This window comes from Ictalurus punctatus, chromosome 6 (assembly GCF_001660625.3).
Source record: "Ictalurus punctatus breed USDA103 chromosome 6, Coco_2.0, whole genome shotgun sequence".
Taxonomy (NCBI): Eukaryota; Metazoa; Chordata; class Actinopteri; order Siluriformes; family Ictaluridae; genus Ictalurus; species Ictalurus punctatus.
The window spans coordinates 7,391,814-7,415,414 of NC_030421.2; the positions used below are offsets into that span (position 1 = coordinate 7,391,814).

Here is a 23,601-nt window from a genome sequence, read left to right on the forward strand (position 1 = left end):
TAATATTTCAGTATATTGCATGAATGACAATTAAGCTAATTATGTTAGTAGATGATGACTGCACATCTATATAATGTTTGTTCATTTGATTTAATTCCCAAATTTAATTTAAAGTTTATAACTTTAACATTGTTTTAACACTTGGATTTTTACTTAATTGATGAGTTTATTATTTGCATAGAAGAATTCTTAGTGAGAAGAAAACAGGACAAGGACAACAAGTCAACAAGTAGCCACTGAAAAAAAACAAAACAACATTTTCTCCATAAGAGCGTGGCTGATGACAGTCAAATCAACACAGGCACATTTACAGCAGGACATTCACATACAATTATCATGTAATAATACCTTTTTGAGGGACTACTTCCTCAGGAACCACAGTGACTTGTGCTGGTTCTGGTTTGGTTGGTACTGTCCTAGGTGGTTCTGGTTCAGTTGGTTTTGGTTTCTTTAACTCCAAAGGAACTTAAAAGAGGATCATTTTTCTTTTAATTCACATTTCATAAAAGCAGACACTGTGACAAAGAAGATTCACTTCCAAAGTGGAAGTAGGACAAACATACAGCATCACACCTAAACCACAAAAAACACAGCTTGAGTGACAAAAACTACCTTTGGCTGGAGGTGGCTCAGTGTCCTTCAGAGGTACAGGCTTCAGTACAGGCTTTGGTTCTAGCTTCTTTTCAGGTGTAGGCTCAGGTGTGGCCTTCAGTTTGGGCTTTGGTTTAGTTTCAGGTACTGATGAAGGTTTAGGTGTAGGTTCTTTGGGTTTAGGCTCTGGAACCACAGGTGCTACAGCTTCTGGCACTTTTTTATGGAACACAGAATGTTAAGAAGCTGTAAGACTTTGGAAAGAATCATTTTAACAAGGGTGGACAATGCTTTTTGACAGCCATATAGAAAAAAATACATGTCCTATACAACAAATAAGAGACTCGACAACAAATCTGACAAACTTGATCATGACACAACATCAAAGACTATATATCAGACTACTAAAAACTATACAGAGCAGAATAAAAACAGAAACACAAAAGTATCATCACAACACATAAAATAATTCCACTTTATTTTGACAGACAGAAAAAGACCACACTGTGTATGTCTAAGCAGACTGTGAACAAAAATATGAAACGGTCAAAGATTCAACAAAAATGTAAATGCAAGTACAAAACTACACATACTATTTGACTAGTAGAAGTTAAAAGACTGGACAAATACCTTTCTTGGGAGCAACCTTGGTTGGCTGAGGAGTAGGTACCTCTTCGTGTTCTTTTAAGATATCGAAAGTAGAAATTCATAAAGAAAACATTTTATTGAATTTAACAAAACAACTAAATATTTTATACTTGTATTTCAAATTTACAAACATCTTAGGACAAACATTGGATTAAAGAAATACGAAGTTAAAAGTGTTCAAATATAAAACTTCATATAACTTCACAGATATCTTACAAAGGACAAATCAACAAAACTTCGACAAAACAGCACCAGAAATATAACATGAATAAATGACATTCACAATATTACCTTCTTTAGCGGGAAGTACTTTTGGTTCTTCCACTTTGAGTGGTATGACTTTTTCTTCTTTAGGCTTCTTAGCTTCGGGTACTTGAAAATGTTTTCCAATATATTTTTATTATTAGTTATGAAGAATCATTCATTTAAGGTAGCCAAAGACAAACAATGCAAGAGGTAAAACATTGAAAAAAAGAAAGATACACTCAAGAGACTGGACTAACAGACCCAAAAACTTGTAACATGTGATTTGTTTGTTTACACCATGGTACCATACATAACATGGAGAGTTTTGTATACCTTTTAGTGGTGCTTCTATCCTTTCCTCAACTGGTACAGGTTTCTCCTCTGGTTTCTCAATCATCTCAGGAACTTGAAGAACAATGAATACATTAGATAAATAATACATTAGATTCTGTGACATCCATGATTGTTCAATACCAAGTTGGTTACTCATTTCAAATAAAACATTGATATCGGTATAAAAAACAAACAAACAGATACTTGTGCTCAGTTTGGGGGAAATAAGTATTGAAACATCCCTAATGTTTGCCAACACAGAGCAGCCAACATTCTTTTATCATTCATCTTTTACCTTTGGTTGGTACTACTTCTCTCACTCCAAGTGCCTTCCTCTCAACAATCTCTTCCACAGGAATTCTTGGGGCTGTTGGGACAGAAAATGTACTTAGAATAATGGGAAATCACAAATGTTTTGGATAAGACATTTAGATAAGGAGGTGGATAACATGGAATAAGTCACACATACTTGACGACGAAACACAAATGACACATAGGTAAGATCAAGATGTTACACAGATGAGAAGAAACACATTACATGAACTTTGTTGAAGAGGCACATCGCAAGGGCTAACATACATTTAGAAAAGGACCCAGTGGGAATTTTTGAAGGCACCACGGAGAACAATCAAACAAAGACAAATGGTGAGATTTTAGTGAAAATCAAAGAGGGTTAGTCTGTCCTTCTGATTTAAAATGAAAGGATGAGAACGGAAAGCTCTCACTGATACCTGTAATAGAGATTTCCTCTACTATCCTTTCTTCCGTACTGTACTCATACCCTGGTGAAGAGTGACAGTTCATTGAAAATGTTTAAAATACTAAAGGAACCAAGTAAATCGTCAAGTTCATTTAAGCATTTTTAGTTTTTAAATCTGGTGATGTTAATTGGTTATTTGTTATTCACAATCTCATACTAATCATTTGTATTAATATTAATATAGTGGACGAGCAGATGAGGGTGATTTTTGTTAATATTGATGTGGTCCATTTTAGTGGATGATCTTGTAAAATAATGAAGAGAGCTCAAGTATATGGTATACCTTGAATTTCCATCTTTTCTTCGTAATGATAATATTCAACAGATGATTCAGCTTTCAGAAATAAAGGATCAAATTAGTGAGGGTGTGTTTATAAGAATTTAGGATTTTTAGAGCTAAATTTATATTCAAGTCCCTTTCTTACCTTCGATAGTATATGCAGATGGTGCTTCAGGGACTTGTATTGATGAATCAGGAATATCTGGAGGGTTTTAAATATTAATTTAATTTCTAGAGAATATAATTGGAATATATTGGATTCTTAGGATAGCTGTAGCATAGTTAAGTTTACTATATAATGGTATAATGGGCTCTTTGGATGAAAATACTTACCATAAGGCACCCTTCCTACATCAATGTCTGTGAAAGGAGGTAAAGTAAAATAGTGTTATAGACATGCACTGGAATATGCACGTTCCCTGAATACTAACAGGTGCTAACAGGATTGTACAGACCTTTCCCTGACAGGTAAAGCTCTGCTGTGCTTTTGGCTTCGCCTCTGGGCTCCAATCTGACAATCACTGAATATACGCCTAAAGAATTTTTCATCAGATTAGTTGGGTCTGTTTTGAAACCAGACGAATATTACGATGAAAATCAGAGAGATAAAAAAAAAAAATGGAATCCAGCAGGATTTCAGCTGGACAAACCTTCATCCTCCGACGTTACATTGCGGATGATCATAAAGTGGCGTCGGCCTTCGCTCCTGAATGTATATTTTGGGCTTTCTTTAAGCTCCCATGTGTCCTTGTACCATGTTACAATGGCATTGTCAAAGGACACTTCACATTCAAAAGTTGCAGACTGTCGTTCCCGAACCACAATGTTCTGGATGCGTTTAGTGAAATGTATTTGCTCCGCTAAAGAGAGATGATGCAAGATTGTTGGTTAGGAAGCCTGCTTTGCTTGACATAAGGTATACACAAACATGAAGACTTTTCATTAAGGTTTCTCAGTCATCTTTAAAGAAAAAAGATCAAAATGCTCTTCAATTCTCCATTTTCAGTTATCCATGGGATCCATACAAAAAAAATTTAAAAGAACATGAGGATGGTTCAAACATTCAAGAGAAGAGTGCTTTGCCCAACAAAGACTTTCAAAGATGAAGATGGAAGAGGTTAGTAAATGGTCTAATTTTTTTTAGATGATAAAATTGTGAGTTTGATGACACGATACACACCTTCAACCCAAAGATTTGCTGTTGTTTCAAGGTTTTTATATTTGCAGGTATATTCTCCTTGGTCTTCAGGCCTAACGTCTTTAATTGATAGCTTCTGAGTGTAATTGGCCACAGAATATTTATACCTGCCATGAGGCTCTAAAAGCTTTCCATTTTTAAACCACTGGGCCTTTGCATTAGGTATGGAGAACTGGCATGCGAGTGTACAGGTTTGGCCTTCCTTACCAGCAACATCCTCCATGTGCTGTTCCACTTCACCTTCTGTAAGAAAAAAGGAGAATACAATAAAATCCCACACTCTTAGCATCGAATGGAGAAATGTTTCAAAAAGTAACAATGTTAAAAGTTTATTGAAATTAGCTAATGGCTCTTTAAATCTAAATACAAGTTTTTATTTGCAGAGGTAACCATATACCATTGTTTATCTGAAGGATTTCTACAAGAAATAAGCCATATCTGAAATACAGTACATACCCAACACTGTCAATTTGGCACCGGAGATATGTGGTCCACATACAATGCGATAACTGCCCTCGTCCCGGGGCTGGCAATTCTTGAGCTTTAAGATGTGGCGGTCACCAACAACTTTAATCTCATACTTGTCACTTGTATCAAGTTTCTGGGTTCCTTTGTACCAGGACAGCGTTATCTCCGGGTAGTTGATTTTGATCTCACATTCAAACACAGCGTCTCTGTTGGCAACTGTAGTCTGGTCAGTGATGTCTCTGATCAGTGTTATAGGCTGCGTGTAAAAGACAAGAAAAGAATGGGTATGCGTGAGTAAAAAGAAATAAATATACCACATATACACAGACACACAATACACCACAGAACTGTTCAGAACATTCTCAAATCTTGTTGGTCAGACTGTGTTGTTTAATTTTCTTACAGCAGCTCTGACAGTAGCTACAAGCCAAATCATATGTTTATATTAATGTAGTTGTTTTAATAAATGTTTTTTTCTATAGTAACTTATTCACGGGGTGTGTATGGTAGACACTACACATAATTTATGTCTAATAATAAACAGATTATTAAAAAATCGTAGGTTAAAAATGTATTATGTTGAAGCTTTCTGTAAGGAAACATTTATTTAACATTTATGAAAGGATGTTGTTGTTTTTTTTAATGTTAATAATTTAAGAATGTAATTGTAATTTCTGTGGTATAAAATGAATAAAACACGTCTGTACATAATGTTATAGGAGATCAACTTAGGGGTAGTAACCATAACTGGGTAGCTTCACACCACCCTATCACTGATTGTTTTATAACAGTATGCCTCATATATGGCATTCATGAAACTGTGCTTATAAATAAACACATAGTCACACCTCAGTTTGCTCCATTCTTTTCTGTAAATCAGCCACAAGTTTTGATAGATCCTGTTCATCTGACTCACGTCTCGTATGTTCCAGTTCCTAAAACCAAGACAATAAAGCATCAAAAAGGAAGACAAGGCAACAGAATGAAGCACCGCCAGTTTCTGTGGTGTCTCTGGTTTACTCCCTGTATTATCAGCTGTCTACAGGCAGCACTCAAAAGAAAATACATTCTGATAAAATCTTAACAGAATAAGGTGCAAACATTCTGTAAAACAACAGTTGAATCGAAGTCATGAAATGTACAGTAGACGACTCACAGGTCTTGCCCTTTGTTCTTCTTCTTTCTCCTTCTTTAGAAATTCAATGGCTTGAAGAAGGCCACGGTAGTCTGTGATGCCGTACATACGTGCATATTTCTCATACTCTTTGGGGTCCACATTTCTGAGCAGCTCAACAATATTAATGTCCTTGTCCTCTTTGGGGCTTTTCTGTTTTGAGGGTGTCCTAAAAGCGAAAATGATTGTTTAGTTGTTCTATTTTATAACTAAATGCATGCTTATTTAATAAATCATAAAAGCAACATTAAACCCCAGCTCACTTCTTCAATGTGACCATTTCAGGTGTAATCTCTTTCTTCTCAACAACAGTCAGATCAGTGCTGGATTCAATTTCTCCATGTTTATTTGATGCTACACATCTATACTGTCCAGCATCCGATTTGGTCACATCTTTGATCTCCAGCTTGGCATCTTGGTCCTTCTGCACAATGGCAATGCGACCACCATGAGTCATCTGCCTCCATTTGCCCTTCATCCATTTCACATTAGGAATGGGATCACCGCCAACCTTGGCAATGAAGGTCGCAGTGCCCTCTGTAAATACATTAAAGATATGTTTGAAGAAAGAAGAAAGTATATTTTTCCAAATTTAACACCCTTGGTAGGTGCTTTGCATCAAGGCCCAATAATCTGCGACTGACTATTCAATTTAATCAAGATATTAAATAAAAAAATATTGGAGTACTTACTCTCAGTGATATGGACACTCTTGGGTTCCTCAATGAAGAATAAATTGTCCAATTTCTTAGCTGGTTCAGGAGCTGCAGGTGCTGCAGGAGCTGGAGTGGGCGCAGTAGCAGGAGCTTTTGGCTTCTCTGTTAATTAGGATTACATAACAAAATTATGATAGATAGAGATAATAATAATAGACCTAATAATAATGATAATTATATAATAATAATAATAATAATAATAATAGACCTGTAGCTATTAGATGGACATAAGAGGGCTCAGAGAGACAACTAAGTCAAGACAACTCAGAGAGATAAATAAGTCAAGAATGGCAACAAAACCACTGCAAGAAACCTGTAACTTGACATATTTGGTATTACTAAATAAGGGATACCTTTGCTTACTTTTGTCATGAGTGAGGAACTGAAATTTAAGTCATACTTATCATGACATATAACATTAGTAATTAAGAAAAATTCAGATTTAGTGTCACAAAAAAAGACCTAAATGGTAGGATAAAGCTTTTAGAATATACTATTACAGATAGTGCATATATAAAAACTTGTGTATGTAAAAACAGTGCGTAAAAATACTGTGCATGTTGTTGAAAAACCATGGATTGGGAAAGAAATACCTTTAATAGTAACTCTGGACTTGCAGAACTCACTACCAGCTTCATTGGTTGCCTTACAGAGGTAATCTCCTGCATCTGTCTTAGACACATTAAGCATTTGTAGTGTAGCGGTACCATCTACAAAGGTGATCTTGGTGCTGGCAGAGGACATCAACTCCCTTCTGTCCTTCATCCACTGAATTTTCAGGGGTGGAGAGCCACGTACATGGCAGCTAAGTGAAAGTGTCTCACCCTCATTCAGTGTCACAGGTTTAAGAGGCAAGTCAAAGCTCGGAGGTACCGCCCGCTCTGCATTACGAAAGTGAAGAACACAAACCACAATGAAAGAATAAAAAAAGTTGTGTTAATAGAATGTTCTAAAAGTATAAACTGCAGTAATTTACAGTTTGACTTTATGCAGGAATTAGATTTGCAACATTTTAGAGAGAGTGAAGTGTTTGCAAAGGGTGCAAAAATGCATGCAGTCACCTGTAATATGAGCCAAAACCTGGCAAGAAGCAGAACCAGCCTCATTGGTGACTTTGCATGTATAAGTACCACTGTCTGAGATGGAGGAACTCTTTATCACCATCACAGCCATGCTGCTTTTGAAGGTCATATCATATCTGTCAGAGCTGAAGATTTCTTTGTCATCTTTATACCAGTTGACAATCATGGGCTGTGATCCAGCAACACGAGCCTCAATCTTCAACAACTTGCCCTCAGTATCCTCAAGGGTTTCTGAAGGCTTTTTGGTGAAGCTTGGTGGAATCTTTTGTTCTAGGAATAATAATCAATCATGTACATTTAATTTAATGTATTATAACAATACATTGTATTGCAAATTAGCACAAACGACACCAAACATGAAGGGTTTAGTAGTTTGCAGAATCACTTTTCTGTTGACCATTTTGAAGGGACAAGAGCCAGCCAACAAAAGCATGATGATCTTACAAGAAGGAAAAGACTGAATTTACAAAGAAACAGTTGATTTAAGAGCAGACAACCACATTTATAAGCAGACACCAAATACCTTTTACAGTGACCTCTGTTGAACATGAGTCCTTCCCCATATCATTACTAGCATGGCAAGAATAACGGCCAGAGTCAGCCTTATCTGCTTTCAGAATAGTCAATTGCGGGGTGTTTTCCACACATGATATCTTATAATTGCCCCCTGTGCGGATATCTTTATGATCCTTTGACCAAGTGACTTTTATAGGTAATGATCCAGTCATGTGGCATTCCAATTGCACAGTATTTCCAACTGAAACATCCACAGGTGAAAGCTTTCTATCAAACACGGGTGGGTATCTTGGCTCTGAGATGTAAAACAATACAATTAATTCAAAGCCTCAGACACATTAAGAGAGGTTAACACTTTAGGTTAAGAACTACACATTGATAAATCATTAATATATACATGAGCAGACCTTGAAGTGTGAGCTTGGCTCGACAAGAGGCAGTTCCAACAATATTTGTTGCAACGCAAGTATATTCTCCAGAGTGTCTCATTTCTCCCACTGCAATTCTTAGGATAGCAGAGTTATCATCAAAAGTCATAGTGTACTCTGAGCTACTCTTTAGAGCTTCACCATCTTTAAGCCAAGAGATCTCCAGTGGAGATGATCCTGCAACACGACACTCAAACTGGACACTATGTCCTACAGTTTGTTGAATGCTAGTAATTTTCTTGGGGAAAGATGGTGGTGTCTTGGCCTCTGGAGAAAAAAAAATAAGTTAAACAAAACACAATTAAAAAGTTACTACATAATTAATTCATCAATTAAATGACACCTGAAATAAACAAACATTTAAGAGCTGAAGAAATTGGTTTCAGACATAACGTTCACCTTGTACAGTTAAGTGGCAGCTAGAAGAAGCAGATCCAATGCTGTTTTCAGCCTTACAAGTGTATTCTCCAATATCAGCTTTGGAGGATTTGGCTAATTTCAAACAAGCAACACCTTTGGAGTACTCAATTCTACAGCTTGGAGAAGATCGAACTTTGCCATCCCCTTTGAACCAGGAGACTTTGATGTCAGGAGTGCCCCCAATCTGGCATTTTAGAGAGACCGCATCACCTGCAGTCACTTCCATAGGTTCCAAACTCTCAATAAAGAATGGTGGCTCTAAAAATCACACATACACCAGGAATAATAAGAAAGCATGCAAATTATAGTTCCTCCAAGTCTAAAAAGAATATAATAATAATAATTTTTAAATAACATTAATATTAAAAACCTAAAATGGACACTGTTGCATCACAGGTGTCATAGCCAGCTTCATTGGAAACTTCACAGGAGTATTTTCCTCCTGCCTCTTTATCACTGTTGAGACACTCCAGGATGCAGGAGGTCTCAGTGGTTGTAATATTGTATCTATAAGATGAGAAGATCTCCTGGCCATCTTTGTGCCACTTCACCAGAATCTTAGGGCTTCCAGCATATGTGCATTCAAGTATCATTGACTTGCCCACTTGAACAGAGATGTTTTTCAGCTTTTTGACAAAGCGTGCCGCTTCTGATTAAAACAATTAAAACAATTATACATAAAGTTGCTCACTATAACATGGGCACAGCTGTACAACGTTTCGATCAGACAGTCACTATGTCAACTAACCTTTAACAAAAAGAGTCACAGGGAAGTTTTCCTTCCCAACATCATTCATTATTTGACAGGTGTATTCTCCTGCATGAGATTTGTCAATTTGAAAGAGTTCCAGTGTAGCTATGTCTCCTTTCAGTGCGATCTCACAGGCTCTGCTAGATACAATCTCTTTACTGCCTCTGAACCATTTCAGCTTTAATGGGGCACTTCCTCTCACAGTTGCAGTGAATGAGACATTTGATCCCGGAAGTGCCTCAACTGGCTGAGGGAACGTCACAAAAGATGGAGGTTCTGCAATAATCATGTGAGAAAAAAAGAACATTGTTTATGGACCTGAGAAAGTTACCCCATGATCAAGGCCAAATAAATAAATTTAAAAAAAAAAAATGTGATCACATAACTTTTCATGAAGAAATTTTCATGGGGTAAGAGTTCTCTCAAATCTAAATACTGACCTTTAACATCAAGTGAGGCAGTAGTTTCAGCAGTTCCAGCACTGTTCACTGCTTTACACTTGTATGAACCTGCATCAGACAGCTTTTGAATGGGCAGCTTGAGCATACAGGTGTTCTCAGCAAAACTAATTTCATAGTTTGGCCCACTCTCAATCTCCTCACCATTGTGGTACCATGAAATGGTAAGAGGTGCAGAACCTGAGACTTTGCAATTCAGTTCAATAGGCTTATCAATGATACTGTGCATATCCTTCAATTTTCTTGAGAATGCAGGAGGGATAATTTTATCTGTTTAAAAAACATAGTTATTAGTTTTGACGGCGATGCAAATATCCTGAAGATATACTTCACCCAAGAGATAATCATTAAAGAAATTCAATGGGGACTGTTAAGTATTGCGCAAATAAAGTTTAACAACCACATTCACTGACAGGTAAAATATTCCTAAAATGTCAGTATGTGGCCAATTAAGAAAATTCATATTAGGCTACTAACCTAAAACACCAAGGTGCATCTTGCAACTATCACTTCCGACTTCATTTGAGACCTCAAAGGTGTAATCTCCAGTATCACCTATGTCTGTGGACAACACCGTAAGACTGGATATCTTTTTGGAGAAGGTGATTTTGTATTTCTGTCCAGAAGACAGCTCCATTCCATCTTTATACCATTTTGGTTTAAGCTCTGGGGTTCCAGATATAGTGCATTCTAAAACTGCTGGGTCACCGGCTGTGACATTTACAGACTCGGTCTTATCCAAAATGGCAGCGGGCTCTGAAAATTCAAAAACAACCATCTGGTCTCAGAAAGATTCACTTTAAGAAGAAAAGCAAAAGAAGATGAATAAAGGAATTCTACAAACCTAGAACAGTTAGGTTTGCCATGCATTGTGCCACACCAGCATCATTTTTAATCTCACAGGTATACTTCCCAGCAGTGGTTGAATCAGCTTTAAAGATCCTCAAAGTTATCTGGTTGTTTTCAAATGTAATTTTTCTGTTGTCACCATCTCTAAGAACATGGTCCTTATCTTGTACCCAAGACACATTGATTGGCTCAGAGCCTTTGACAGTTGCCATGAGAGTAACTTCCTCACCAAATTTGACTGTCATATTGGTCAGTTTCTTGACAAAAACTGGTGGTTCTAAATGGCAGAAAATGATATCAACAACAGATTCATCTAAGAAACCTAAACAGAGGAAGCTCTATTCATTTAACAGTTTTCACTGTTTTGAGTTCACTAACCTCTGAGTTTCACCATTCCTTGGCAGGTATCACTTCCTACATTATTTGAGGCTTTGCATTCATATTCACCAGCATCTGATGCCTCCAGTCCAAGAATGTGAAGAGTAGCAGAGTGTCCCTCAGACACAAATTTGTACTTTCTACTTTCCTTCAGTTGCTTTTTGTCTTTAAACCAGGTTATCTCAAATGGCGCATGTCCCTTCAGCTCACAGCTAAGACTGGTATCTTTGCCTTTCAGTCCCTCTACAGGTGAGGGCACTTTCTGGAAACTTGGTGGTTCTAGAAATATATTTAAATTTAATTTTAAGATGAGCTTACCTGCATACAATAATTGTTGTTTGAACCAAGATTACTTCTGAACCGATACTGGTTGAGCAACAGTTAACTTTACAAGGCATTAAGCAGATCTTATATAAATGTATTAGATATTTACTCATAGTATATGTCTATCTCACTGGGTAAGAAAATTCACCCACTGGCTAACCTTTGACTGAGAGAGTGGTGCTGCAGCTCTTAGTTCCTGCATCATTTTGAACTTCACAGGTGTACACTCCATCATCATCACAGGTGGTGCTCAAAATCTCAAGCACTGCCATCGAGCCATCAAAAGCAATCATCATGTTTCTAGTCTCAGTGACTGCGTTGTCATTTTTGTACCAGCTAATTTTCAAAGGTGGTGTGCCAGTAACTTTGCATTCAAGCTGGAGTGGCAATCCCATCTTTAGAAACTTTGTTGCTGGTAGTTTCTGCACAAATTCAGGTGGTTCTGCAAAGGCAAAAATGTCATAAGTTAGCTTAATCACACATTTACTTACAGTAAGTGAGGGCAGAAGAAGGTTTCAAAAATGAAAAGCACAAGATGGCTGCCAGAAATAAGCATGTTGATGAAGAATGAAAAAGATGCAAGATGAGCAAGATGATGAACAGACTGCAGACATATAGTGACAAATAAAGCAAAAAAAGATAGCAAAACAAGCAAAATGGACAGCATTGTAAAATGCAAAATAATAAGAGATGATTATAAAAACAAATTAAGATGGTGACAGTGCAGCAACAAGAAAAAAGTCAGACCTTTCACCAATAAGCTTGTGGTACATTTCGCTGTACCAGCATCATTGTTAACTTGGCAAGAGTATGGCCCAGTGTTCGAAAGTCCCACAGCATAAAGATCTATGAAGCTTGAAAGGCCCTCAAGGCCAATAAAGCAGGATGGTCCAGTAATCAGTTCAGTATCTTCTTTGAACCATTTCACTGTGAACGGAGGTGTTCCTTTAAAGGTACTTTTAAAACGAACAGTGGTATTTGGTATGACAGCCTGTGGCTCAGGCACCACCACAAAGCTTGGGAGTTCTAAATTTTTTTCAGAACAGAAATACAGACAGTGGTGTTAAAGAAGTGGCAGTCATCATTGAACTTTAGAGTAAATTTGCTTGAAATCTAAATAAAAATCTGAATGGCATTATCTCATCTGACCTTTCACCCTCAGTGTTCCACTGCATTCACAACTGCCTGCTTTATTTGTAAGTTTACAAGAGTAGGTTCCAGTGTCTGCCTTCTCTAGATGCTCAGTCTCCAAAAAGACACTGTTGTTGTCCTGAACCAGTTTATACTTGGTTTTTCCTGTAAGTTTAGTTCCATCTTTAAACCACTCCACAGAGATTGGTAGTGAGCCAGATATATTGCATGACAGTTTTACTGGGGAACCTAGAATCACCTCCATGTCACTCAGGGGTTTGATGAAGGCAGGAGGAATTGTTTGTTCTATTTGCAAGACAAAGAGAGGTTAAAAATAAATGCATATGTATTGTGATTTAAAAAGGCTTTTAGTAATTTAACATATTGAATAAAACACTAACCTAGGACATTTAAAGTCACTTTACACTTGCAGGTACTGATGTAGTTGGAGACCTCAAAGAGGTAAGTTCCTCCATCATCTAACTGTGCAGCCTGAATCTTAAGGTTACTGATGTTATTGACAAAACTGAGGCTATGTTGTCTGGATGGGACCACCTCTTTGCCATCTTTACTCCATTTCACTTTCAGTTCGGCAGTGCCTGTTACCTTGCACTCAAAACTGACTGGATCTCCAGCAGTGACATTTATCATTTCAGGTTTTTCGATAATCTGGGGAGGCTCTGAAGTTCAAAAGAATATATCAATGTAATCAGCTGCAGTAAAGTTTTAAAAACTCATCGAAACTTAAATACGTGTCATAAATAACCAACCTTGAACCAAAAGAGTGGCAAAACACTTATCCTGCCCTGCCTCATTCATAGCCTGGCAGGTGTATCTTCCACTATGGTTAGACTGGCACATGGGAATTCTTAATGTAGCAACATTATTCTCAAATGTTCTCTCAATCTCAGCGTCTTCCAAGATCCATGTTTCATCTTTCTGCCATTGTATGGTCAGAGGAGGTGACCCCTTCACAGCACATTTAAACTCTGCTACATTTCCCAACACTGTAGTAATATTCTGGATCTTTTCTACAAATGATGGTGGTTCTGGTAGGGGGGAGTTTTTAAAAAAAAATGTTAGTTGAGTTGTTCAAGTGTGTTGTTCAAAATGCCAGTAAAATTCTAAAGGTAAAAAAAAAAATCAACAAAGAGTCAACCTTTTATGCTTAGTGTTGTCCTGCATGAACAACTTCCAACTTCATTTGAAATAATACAAGCGTACTCGCCAACATCCAAGTCATCACATTTCTGAATGTCAAGTAACATTAGTGAACCATTTTTCTGAGAGAACACATGTTTTGTGCTTGGCATGATCTCCTTGGAATCTTTTTGCCAGGTTATTTTAAAAGGAGCTGTGCCTCGAATTTGACACTCAAAAGAGGCATTTGAACCTTTCACAACCTCTACAGGGGTGAATGGCTTTACAATAACCGGTGGCTCTGTAATATGAATAAAAGAGATGCACAACATGAAATCTATGTACAGCACATGCCTGTATTTCTGAATACTCAAATTAACTATTCATCTGTAAATGTCAAAGTATGCACCAACCTTTCACTTTCAGATCCATGCTACAGCTCTCACTACCCGCCTCATTGCGGGCCTCACAGTAATACACACCACTGTCTTTAAGATCAGCACCAGTAATCTCAAGTCGTGCCAATGAGTTGACAAAACTAATTTTATGCTTGTCGTCTGGACTTAAGTCATTACCGTCTTTAAACCAGTATGTGTCTATTTCCGGTGTGCCTGCAACCTCACACTCGAAAATTGCAGACTGACCAGGTTTCACTACTGAAACTTTGTCTGGCTTTCGGATGAATTTGGGGGGTTCTGCATATAAAAAAGAAAGAGATCATATGTACTAATTTTATTTATTTGAGTTCTCAATCACAAATATAAATGAGAAGATGTATTAAGACTAGAGATGCATAGATAGCGAATCTGGTATCAGTTCAATACGGTACTCATTTACTTGTACTTGTAAAAGGGAATCATGCTAATGCACTTTAAAACCGGATAAGTTCGTTTGACTCAAAAAATCTGAGGAAACTAATTACCTCAAAATTTTTAAGTTCCTGGGATAGTCTCCAGGTTCCCTGTGACCCTGAAAAGACTAAGCGGTATAGAAGATGGATGGATGGATGGATTTTCAAGTTGATAAATCAATTTCTTTAAGCCATTCTTCTATACCGCTTATCCTTTTCAGGGTCGCGGGGAACCTGGAGCCTATCCCAGGAAGCATCGTGCACGAGGTGGGGTACACCCTGGACAGGGTGCCAATCCATCGCAGGGCACAATCACACACACACTCACACACCCATTCATACACTACGGATACTTTAGATATGCCAATCAGCCTACCATTTGGACTGGGGGAGTACCCGGAGGAAACCCCTGCAGCACGGGGAGAACATGCAAACTCCGCACACACAGGGCCACGGTGGGAATCGAACCCCCGACCCTGGAGGTGTGAGACAAACGTGCTAACCCCTAAACCACCGTGTGCCCCAACTTGAAAATTTTGAGGTAATTAGTTTCCTCAAATTTTTTTAGTTAAATTAACTATCTGGTTTTACAGTGTGGACAACCATCATGAACTGGTACAAGTAATGATGGCAATCAAAGTAAAGCAGACTACAAACTGTGCTCTGTAAAAATATCAAGAGGTGGTATTGTAGCATCTCCCTAAATAAAATAAAATTAACCTGATCATCGAGCGGAATCATTAAAAATGATTGCAAGGTGCAAAGAAAATGCAGAGAAACTGTCTTGCTTGAGGACTCGATGTGCAATGCACAGCAACTTGTGCTCGTTTTTTAATAATCATTCAGTTTGATAATAGTCTGTATGCCCAGGACAGCCATCCTTACGTGCTCTGTTAAAGATAAAGTTTAAAGGCCATAAACATTAAATTTATCAAGAATTCATTACCAGCAGCACATGCCAGTAACCCTCAAATACTGAGCTAATAAAATGCCCCATGATGCCCCTGATTGCTTAATAATAAATAAGCTACTCATTTCATTATAGGTATCTATGAGTAACAAAGAATGGTATCGATGCATCCCTACTTAAAATTGAATTGCTGTGAAAAACCTTTGACAAAGAGTGTTGTTTGGCAGGAATCTGAGCCAACGTCATTGCTTATTTCACAAATGTAGTCTCCAGAGTCTGATGGCTTAGTGAAGAACAGCTCAAGTGAGCCTGAAGTGTCATCTTTCTGAATGGAGCAATCAACCCCAGATAAGACCTCTTTTCTATTTCTGAACCACTTGATGGTCAGTGGGGGAGTTCCAGACACAAGTACACTGAATTTCACTCTGGTTCCAGTTATGACCTGCTGTGACTCAGGTTTCTCAATGATAACAGGAGGTTCTGTTTATAAAAAAAAAAAAAAATAGTACATTAGGTTTAGTAAAATTAAAGATATGAGAATGTAGGCAGATTTACAGGTTTATAATGCAAGATTTAGACATTAATGATGGGAAAATGCAAACCTTTAACTCTTAAGACACCAGAACACTGGGCACTGCCTGCTTTGTTTGCAGCAATGCAGGTATAATTTCCACTGTCCAAACTATCAAGACGACTGATTTCCAAAGATGCTGCGTTCTCAAAGAAAACACATTTATGTTTTTCATTTGTCTCGATCTCCTTGTTCTCCTTAAACCAAGTGATTTTTATAGGCAGAGATCCTGCAACCAGACATTCCAACTGTGCAAAGGATCCTTTAATACCTTCTGATTGTTTTAATTTTCTTGTGAACGATGGCTTAATTATTTGATCTGTTACAATAACAAAAATATAGAATGTGAATGAGTACATTGTCCTGAGACATAATGTATATTTTTTTAATTAAAAAAAAAAAAAAAACACCTTTGTTAACAAACTAACCTAGTACTGTTACACAGGCTTCACAAGAGCTGCTGCCAACATCATTTGAAACCTCAAACCTATATTCGCCATCGTCATTCCTCTCTGCAGAAAGGATCTTTAATATGGAGCTTGTATCAGTGCTTTGTATTTTGTATTTTTTGCTAGATATCAGTTCTTTTCCATTCTTCAACCATTTGGCTTTCAGGGATTTAGTGCCTGAGAACCTGCACTCCAGAGTGACTGGATCTCCTACTGTGACACTGATAGACTTGGCCTGCTCTGTAATATTTGCTGGCTCTGTAAAGTATAAGAAATATTGTTGTGCCAATGCATTAACAATGTGTTGACACTAGGTAATCAAATCTAAGTATGTGTTTACTTCAAATAATAATCAAATCAAACCTTTGACCACCAAAGCTGCTGTACAGTTCTGACTTCCAGCCTCATTCTGAGCATGACATGTGTACTTTCCAGAGTGTTTTAAATTTACATTAGAGAAATACAGCACTGCTGTTCTGTTCTCAAAAGAAATCTGGACATCCTCAGAATCTTTGACCTCATGGTCACCTTTTGTCCATGACACGGTCATAGGCAGTGAGCCTTTCAGAACGCATAGCATTGTAAGCTCGCTGCCTAGTAAGGCATCCATGTTCTCTAGCTTCTGCGTGAATGATGGTGGCTCTAATAAAAGAAAAATAAGGCATATACTTAGAATCTGAAAATGTAAGTCTACAGCTTGTGCTAATGAACATGTTTGCCGTGGTTTCAAATAGTTTCAAAGTCATAATAACCTTTCAATATAATTTGACAATCACACGAGGTCTGTCCCACTTCATTTGCTACTGCGCATTTATATTTGCCAGCATCTCCAGGTTCAAACTTGAGAATCTCAATAGTAACTACATCATTCTTTATGCCAATGATATGCCGGCGGTCATTTCTGATCTGCTTTGAGTCTTTGAAGCACGAAACCTCAAATGGGGTTGTTCCTGAGACAGATCCCTCAAGCACAACATCTGAGCCTTGGACAACTTCTCTGGCTTCAAATAACTTAACAAATGCAGGAGGTTCTGGGGTAAAAGAATACAAAATAAGCCAAAACTATAGCTGATAAATAGCTAGTAAAATATTTCAGATGATCCTCTCTTACATACCTTTGACGGTAACCAAGCAACTGCATTTGTCACTGCCAGCATCGCTAGATGCTACACAAATATAATCCCCGCTCTCTTCAAGACTACAACTGGATATCTGCAGTGTAGCAACTGAGTCAGTGAAGGTCATTTGATATTTACTACTTGGGCTGATTTCTGTATTATTTTTGTACCACGTAATAGCAATTTCAGGACTGCCAGTTACTTTACACTCCAAAACCACAACACTGCCATTCACTGCTAATTTACTTGAATCAAGTTTCGTCACAAACATCGGAGGCTCTAAAAAAAGAGAATAACATCATATTTATGATAATCATGCATAAGAGTGGTAAAACAATAACAGTACATAACAGTAGTAAAAACATAAAGAAGCAAAGAAGAGGCACCTTTCACAAATAAGACTGCGGTGCACGAAACCCTTCCTGCATCATTGGCAACTTGGCAAGTATATTTGGCAGAATGTGATGGCTTTACAGAGTGCAGTGCCAAAGAACTTGAAGAGGAATCTTTCTTGATGAAACAACTACCTCCAGTTAATATCTCGTTCTCTTCCTTGAACCACTTAATAGTAAAACTTGGTGTTCCGGTAAAAGCAGCTTTCAAAACAACATTAGACCCTGGAATAGCATCTTGAGATTCAGGTTTCAATGTGAAGACTGGTGGCTCTGTTTTCAGTTGCCAAGAAAAACATCACAGGTAAATCACTACATAAATATATAGGCATGGTACATGTATTGAAAATAATGTACCTTAATTATTTTAAATACTATAAGGTAAAGAAATCACTAGAGCAATTCTTCTAACCTTTAACAGATACTGTTCCACTGGTCTCGCTATGCCCTGCAGCATTAGTTGCATGGCACATGAAAACCCCAGCATCAGCAGGCTCTAACTGGGATATTTTTAACAAAGCGGTGCTTTCTTTCATTTCAGTTTGGTACTTTATCCCAGTTGTGATCTCCTTTCCATCTTTGAACCAAGATATTGTCATGGGCTGCGACCCTGACACCTTACATTCCATCTGGATATGTCCTCCAAGGTTACCATCAATCTTTTTAAGACTTTTCGTGAAGGTTGGAGGTATAATTTTATCTGTTCAAAAAATGTTTTCACAATTAAAAATTAAAAACCTGCACAACATATATACACAAGTTTGAAAAAGAAAAAGAAAAACTAACCAAGAACCGTGACTGAGCAAGAGCAGTGGTCTTTTCCAACCCGATTAGAAACTTCCATTGTGTATTCACAGCTATCGCCCCTCTCTGCCGAGAGGATTTTTAAGCATGCTACATTGTCTTTAAAAGAGATTTTGTATTTTCGGCCTCCTGTCACTTCCTTGCCATCACGAAGCCATTTAACTTTGAGATCTGGACTTCCTGACACAGTGCATTCCAAAGATGCAGAGTCTCCTGCTGTTACACTGATGGATGGCGCTTTATCAACAATTCTAGCAGGTTCTGAGATATTTAGAATAAGAACAGAATTAATATTTTCAATCTTCTAATTGTTGCCTGTTGTTGATAAGTGCATGCTAATATTTCACTTTTGCTTGTTTGTATTTTCTAACCTTGAACTGATAACGTGGCTTCACTTTTTTGCTGGCCAGCCTCGTTTTCAGCTTGGCATATGTACTTTCCATCATGGTTCATGGCTATTTTTGCAATTGCCAAACTGGCAATGTTGTTTTCAAAAGTCATTGTAATATTAGGATCATCGCGTCTGAGTAGCTCAGAATCCTTTAGCCATGTAACAGTTATAGGGGCTGAGCCTTTAAGAGTACCCAGCAGTTTCACAGGACTGCCCAAAACTGCAGTTGTGTTTTCAATCTTCTTTACAAAAGATGGAGGGTCTGTATAAAAGAAGAACATTTTAAACTCATTCTGTTACACAGAAAATGTATGAGATAAGAAACAGAAAACTTACAGTACATACTTATAGTATATACTATTTTTTTAAAAAAAAGATCATTTACAAACCTTTCAGTCTGGCTAGTGATTTAGAAGTTATTTTACCAACATCGTTTGAAACAACACATTGGTAGTCCCCAACATCTGAACTGTCAAATGATTGTATTTCCAAATATGAAATGGTGTCCTTTGTAACAATGTTGTGCTTTTTATCAGTGGTCACTGGTTTCCTATCCCTAAACCAAGTGACATCAAATGGCGGAGTGCCAGTAACTTCACACTGGAATTTTGCAGCATGCCCCTTGACCACTTCAACCATTTCTAACTCCTTTTTGAAAGCAGGGGGTTCTAAGAGTAATAAGATAAAATTGTAATAAAAATGCTTTAAACAGTGAATAATAAAGTGTTTGCATTCTGAATCAAATGCAATTCCTATTATCACAAACCTTTAACAGTCAAGTTGGTGCTACAGCTTTCACAGCCAGCCTCGTTCATTACTTCACAGGTGTAATTTCCACTGTCAGACACTGTAAGATCAATAATCTCAAGTGTAGCTTGACCATCCTTGAACATGATTTTGTGTCTTTCACTGGAACTGAGTTGTTTGTCATTTAAAAACCAACTGACGTGGAGCTCAGGAGATCCTTTAACAGTGCACAGTAAGCGTGCAGAAATTCCTTGTTTCCACAGGATTTTAGGCTCCAGTTTCTTAACAAATACCGGAGGTTCTGAGAAAATTCAATTCAAATTAAATCAGCTCTACATTGCAAGAGAGCTCAGAGAGTTCAAGAACACACATGCAGAAGAAGATAAAGAAGAAAAGTGGGGAAGAGAAACATTTTGCATCATCCAGAGATGAGAAGGGCTGGTTTAAGCTTTCTTTTCTTGGTCAAAGCAAAGCAAATTAAGCGCAAATACAGTGTCTTACCTTTCACTGTAACCACAGATGAGCAGCTGCTGCTTCCAGCATCATTTGTAGCAGTACAGACATAAGTGCCTGTATCTTTAATCTTGGTCTTTGGGATATCAAGGCTGACCACTTTCTCATCAAAAGACATTTTGCTATCCATAGTGTTATGGAGTTTCTTGCCATCCCTTGTCCAAGTGATGCTCACTCCTGTATCTTCATTTACCTGACACTCAAGCCGCAGTGGGTTACCCACAGCTATAGAAGTTGATTCAAAGGTCTTGACAAAACTGGGTTTGTCTATAACTCTCATTTCAGTGCAGCATGTAGCCATGCCAACACTGTTTGAAGCTTTGCAAAGGTAAGATCCCTGATCACTTTGCTCAAGCTTTGTGATCTCAAGACAATGCTTGTTTTTCTCAAAAGACACTTTATAGTGCTCATCGGGCAAAATATCAATGTTGTCCTTGTACCATACAACATTCATTGGTGCAGAACCAGTGATAACACACTGAAATTTTGCTTGTTTGCCCACAAATAATGTCATCGGTTCAGGCTTTGACACAAATTCTGGAGGGAAAACCTCTATAAAAAACAAAGTTGAGAAAAAGAAAAAGAAAAAAAAAAGAAAAAGAATTGATTTGTACAAAATTAAACATAATGTTAAATTTCATTTTCAAACAGAGATTCCACTATTACATATTTCAATAATACCCATGCCAAAAAATACAGAAAGGTGAAGGTCTCTTACCTGTCACAGTCAGGTTAGCAGAGCAACTGTCACTACCATGTTGGTTCAAAGCTTTGCAGATATACTCTCCACTATCAACTTTCGTTGGACTCAGAAGCTCCAGAGATGATGTGGTAGAGTAACTGATGATCCTGTACTTGTCACTCTGTCTGATCTCAGAACCAGACTTGAACCACTTGAAGGTCACATTTGGAGCATCTTCAATCTCACATTCAAATTTGGCAGGGCTGCCAAAATTTGTCTCCAGTGCATGGATTTTATGCCTGAAAACAGGTGGCACTGAATTGTGCACAGGGAGGAAAAAAAAGACAATTAGTAGAATGAATGCAATGTATACTAAATTTTGAAATGTAAACATAAGCTCTGCATTTGAAATGAACTTAGTTCTGCAGATTTTATTTTATTTTTTTTTACCCCATCTCCTTATACACCAAAATGTAAGCCAACAGAACTTAATTCATTTCAAAGACAATTAAAAATTCCATGATTGATGAGATGTAAAAATCCAGGCGTGACTGTGGAAGGAACTTTGTGAACAGGTTATGGGAAATAACTGATCAATGAAGAAGAAAACCAAGACTTTATGTCCTGGAGAGCATGCAAAGAGAAGTGCGCAGTGAAGAATGAACCATGGAGGAGATACTGTGCATATTTCCTGGGTGTTCAAGTCCAAATAAGCCATGAGTAAGACCGCCACCATGAAAAGGTGATAAGCATGAGATGATTTTGAAAGGGATCCAATTGTTAAGAAGTGATGAAGGCTAGAAGGTGAAGTCATGCGCACATGTTTGTGAATAATATGACCAGATCAGATGTGTGAAGTGTGGGTTTGTAAAGAGGAAATATCAAGGCGATGTCTTCACATCGAATACTGTGCTCTGTTCTATTAGTTGAGCATATTAATATATCTTTAAGGGTGGTCTGAAGAACTCAAAATGAATGGTTAGTCATGGGTGATATGACATGGTAAAATAATCCCCATAATCCAACCTCTTGTGACTACTGTGAGCCTTGATGATGTCCTTGTTGTGCCAGCTTCACTCACAGCCTCACACGTGAACTCGCCTTCATGTTTTTTCTTGATAACCTTGTCTATTACTAGTGTATAGGTGTCCCTGTTTTTCGAACACTTGAACTCTTGGCCAGACTTGATTTGTTTTCCATTAAAAAGCCAATTCACCTTTGAAACATGTCTTATAGTTACAGAAAAGGTTGCTTTAGAATGTTCGTCAAGCGTAATGTCCTCTAAAGTACTTTCAAAAACTGAGTAATCATCCCTAACTGTTTCTTCTTGTGATTTGAGTGTCTCTTCCATTAGATATTTCTGCATTCCTTCCCTCTTAATGAGAACATCAGGTTGTTCAACTGGTACTTGCCCAAAAGACACACTAGTTGTGATATCTCCTGCACCTACATCTCTCGTTTGGCTTTTTACTGTCACTGATCTGATTTCCTCTTTTTCAATATGAACAGATTGCTTCAATTCCATATTTGACTCTGTGGACAGCTGCATCATTTTACTCCTAGAGTCTTCTACAACAGTTTCTTTCTGAAAACTAACAGACTGGAAAGTGGCTGTGGCTTCAGTTTTCAGAGCAGCTGATTGAGTTTTAGGTGGCAGAAGTGCTTCCACATTTTCAGTTAACCGCACAGTCTCTACCATTGGTGAGAGCCTTTCTTTGGAGGTAGCCCTGCTAACTTGTAATCTCTGAGGCCTGTCGATTTGCATTGTTCCTGGCTGCTCAGACGTAAGAACCTGATGCTCACGAAATACAATGGAATAAAATGCAGCCTGAAGTTCACTCTTGAGATCAGCAGTCTGAGGATACTCTCCCTCAAAAGCAATTGTAATCTCAATGGGAGCATCTGCAGTTGTAATAAGATATGTGAATATAAAATACTTGGGCTCCTTCTGCACTTTCACTTCCTGCACTTCAACAACTTCTAAACGCTCAACCACATCTGCTAGGATTAATGGCTGATCTCTAGCTACAGCAGATGCAAGCATGTTTTTCAACTGGTGCTTTATGTCTAAGATATGTGTTTTTGGTGCCGAGATAACAAAAGTGAGTTCCTTTGGAAGAACCTGGCTTTCTCTGGACTCTGACACTAGTAGAGCACCCATCTGCTGCTGACTAGTCACTGCAGTGGTAGTTTCCGATTTTGTAATATGCTGAGACACTTCACCTCTTATAACATGCTTCTCTTCCATTAATATTGACTGTCTAATGGACTGTCCCTCTTGAA

The 23,601-nt window shown here is 37.8% G+C and overlaps 1 protein-coding gene across 17 annotated transcripts in view; it reads right to left on the reverse strand.

The window, feature by feature from the left end:
• ttn.2 (titin, tandem duplicate 2) overlaps positions 1 to 23,601 on the reverse strand; it is a 181,850-nt gene that overhangs the window by 113,301 nt on the left and 44,948 nt on the right. For 7 of the 17 annotated variants that reach the window (XM_053680786.1, XM_053680788.1, XM_053680794.1 and 4 more), the window contains 50 exons: positions 21,355 to 21,633; positions 20,625 to 21,188; positions 20,143 to 20,424; positions 19,766 to 20,044; positions 19,357 to 19,638; positions 18,968 to 19,246; positions 18,594 to 18,881; positions 18,176 to 18,454; positions 17,787 to 18,068; positions 17,424 to 17,702; positions 17,035 to 17,313; positions 16,651 to 16,929; positions 16,254 to 16,541; positions 15,853 to 16,131; positions 14,305 to 14,586; positions 13,911 to 14,192; positions 13,522 to 13,800; positions 13,153 to 13,431; positions 12,770 to 13,057; positions 12,368 to 12,646; positions 11,781 to 12,062; positions 11,297 to 11,575; positions 10,914 to 11,195; positions 10,547 to 10,825; positions 10,052 to 10,339; positions 9,609 to 9,887; positions 9,231 to 9,509; positions 8,840 to 9,118; positions 8,420 to 8,707; positions 8,020 to 8,307; positions 7,476 to 7,766; positions 7,008 to 7,295; positions 6,391 to 6,516; positions 5,962 to 6,235; positions 5,681 to 5,867; positions 5,373 to 5,459; positions 4,513 to 4,780; positions 4,039 to 4,299; positions 3,509 to 3,718; positions 3,314 to 3,391; positions 3,192 to 3,218; positions 3,004 to 3,060; positions 2,862 to 2,912; positions 2,550 to 2,600; positions 2,114 to 2,185; positions 1,819 to 1,890; positions 1,531 to 1,611; positions 1,222 to 1,272; positions 613 to 807; positions 349 to 465 (listed from right to left, as the gene is read on the reverse strand). In XM_053680786.1, the coding sequence (XP_053536761.1) occupies positions 349 to 465; positions 613 to 807; positions 1,222 to 1,272; positions 1,531 to 1,611; positions 1,819 to 1,890; positions 2,114 to 2,185; positions 2,550 to 2,600; positions 2,862 to 2,912; positions 3,004 to 3,060; positions 3,192 to 3,218; positions 3,314 to 3,391; positions 3,509 to 3,718; positions 4,039 to 4,299; positions 4,513 to 4,780; positions 5,373 to 5,459; positions 5,681 to 5,867; positions 5,962 to 6,235; positions 6,391 to 6,516; positions 7,008 to 7,295; positions 7,476 to 7,766; positions 8,020 to 8,307; positions 8,420 to 8,707; positions 8,840 to 9,118; positions 9,231 to 9,509; positions 9,609 to 9,887; positions 10,052 to 10,339; positions 10,547 to 10,825; positions 10,914 to 11,195; positions 11,297 to 11,575; positions 11,781 to 12,062; positions 12,368 to 12,646; positions 12,770 to 13,057; positions 13,153 to 13,431; positions 13,522 to 13,800; positions 13,911 to 14,192; positions 14,305 to 14,586; positions 15,853 to 16,131; positions 16,254 to 16,541; positions 16,651 to 16,929; positions 17,035 to 17,313; positions 17,424 to 17,702; positions 17,787 to 18,068; positions 18,176 to 18,454; positions 18,594 to 18,881; positions 18,968 to 19,246; positions 19,357 to 19,638; positions 19,766 to 20,044; positions 20,143 to 20,424; positions 20,625 to 21,188; positions 21,355 to 21,633 (11,574 nt within the window). The remainder of the gene's footprint in view (positions 1 to 348; positions 466 to 612; positions 808 to 1,221; positions 1,273 to 1,530; positions 1,612 to 1,818; positions 1,891 to 2,113; positions 2,186 to 2,549; positions 2,601 to 2,861; positions 2,913 to 3,003; positions 3,061 to 3,191; positions 3,219 to 3,313; positions 3,392 to 3,508; positions 3,719 to 4,038; positions 4,300 to 4,512; positions 4,781 to 5,372; positions 5,460 to 5,680; positions 5,868 to 5,961; positions 6,236 to 6,390; positions 6,517 to 7,007; positions 7,296 to 7,475; positions 7,767 to 8,019; positions 8,308 to 8,419; positions 8,708 to 8,839; positions 9,119 to 9,230; positions 9,510 to 9,608; positions 9,888 to 10,051; positions 10,340 to 10,546; positions 10,826 to 10,913; positions 11,196 to 11,296; positions 11,576 to 11,780; positions 12,063 to 12,367; positions 12,647 to 12,769; positions 13,058 to 13,152; positions 13,432 to 13,521; positions 13,801 to 13,910; positions 14,193 to 14,304; positions 14,587 to 15,852; positions 16,132 to 16,253; positions 16,542 to 16,650; positions 16,930 to 17,034; positions 17,314 to 17,423; positions 17,703 to 17,786; positions 18,069 to 18,175; positions 18,455 to 18,593; positions 18,882 to 18,967; positions 19,247 to 19,356; positions 19,639 to 19,765; positions 20,045 to 20,142; positions 20,425 to 20,624; positions 21,189 to 21,354; positions 21,634 to 23,601) is intronic. The other 10 variants (XM_053680797.1, XM_053680793.1, XM_053680791.1 and 7 more) reach the window with 7 other exon arrangements.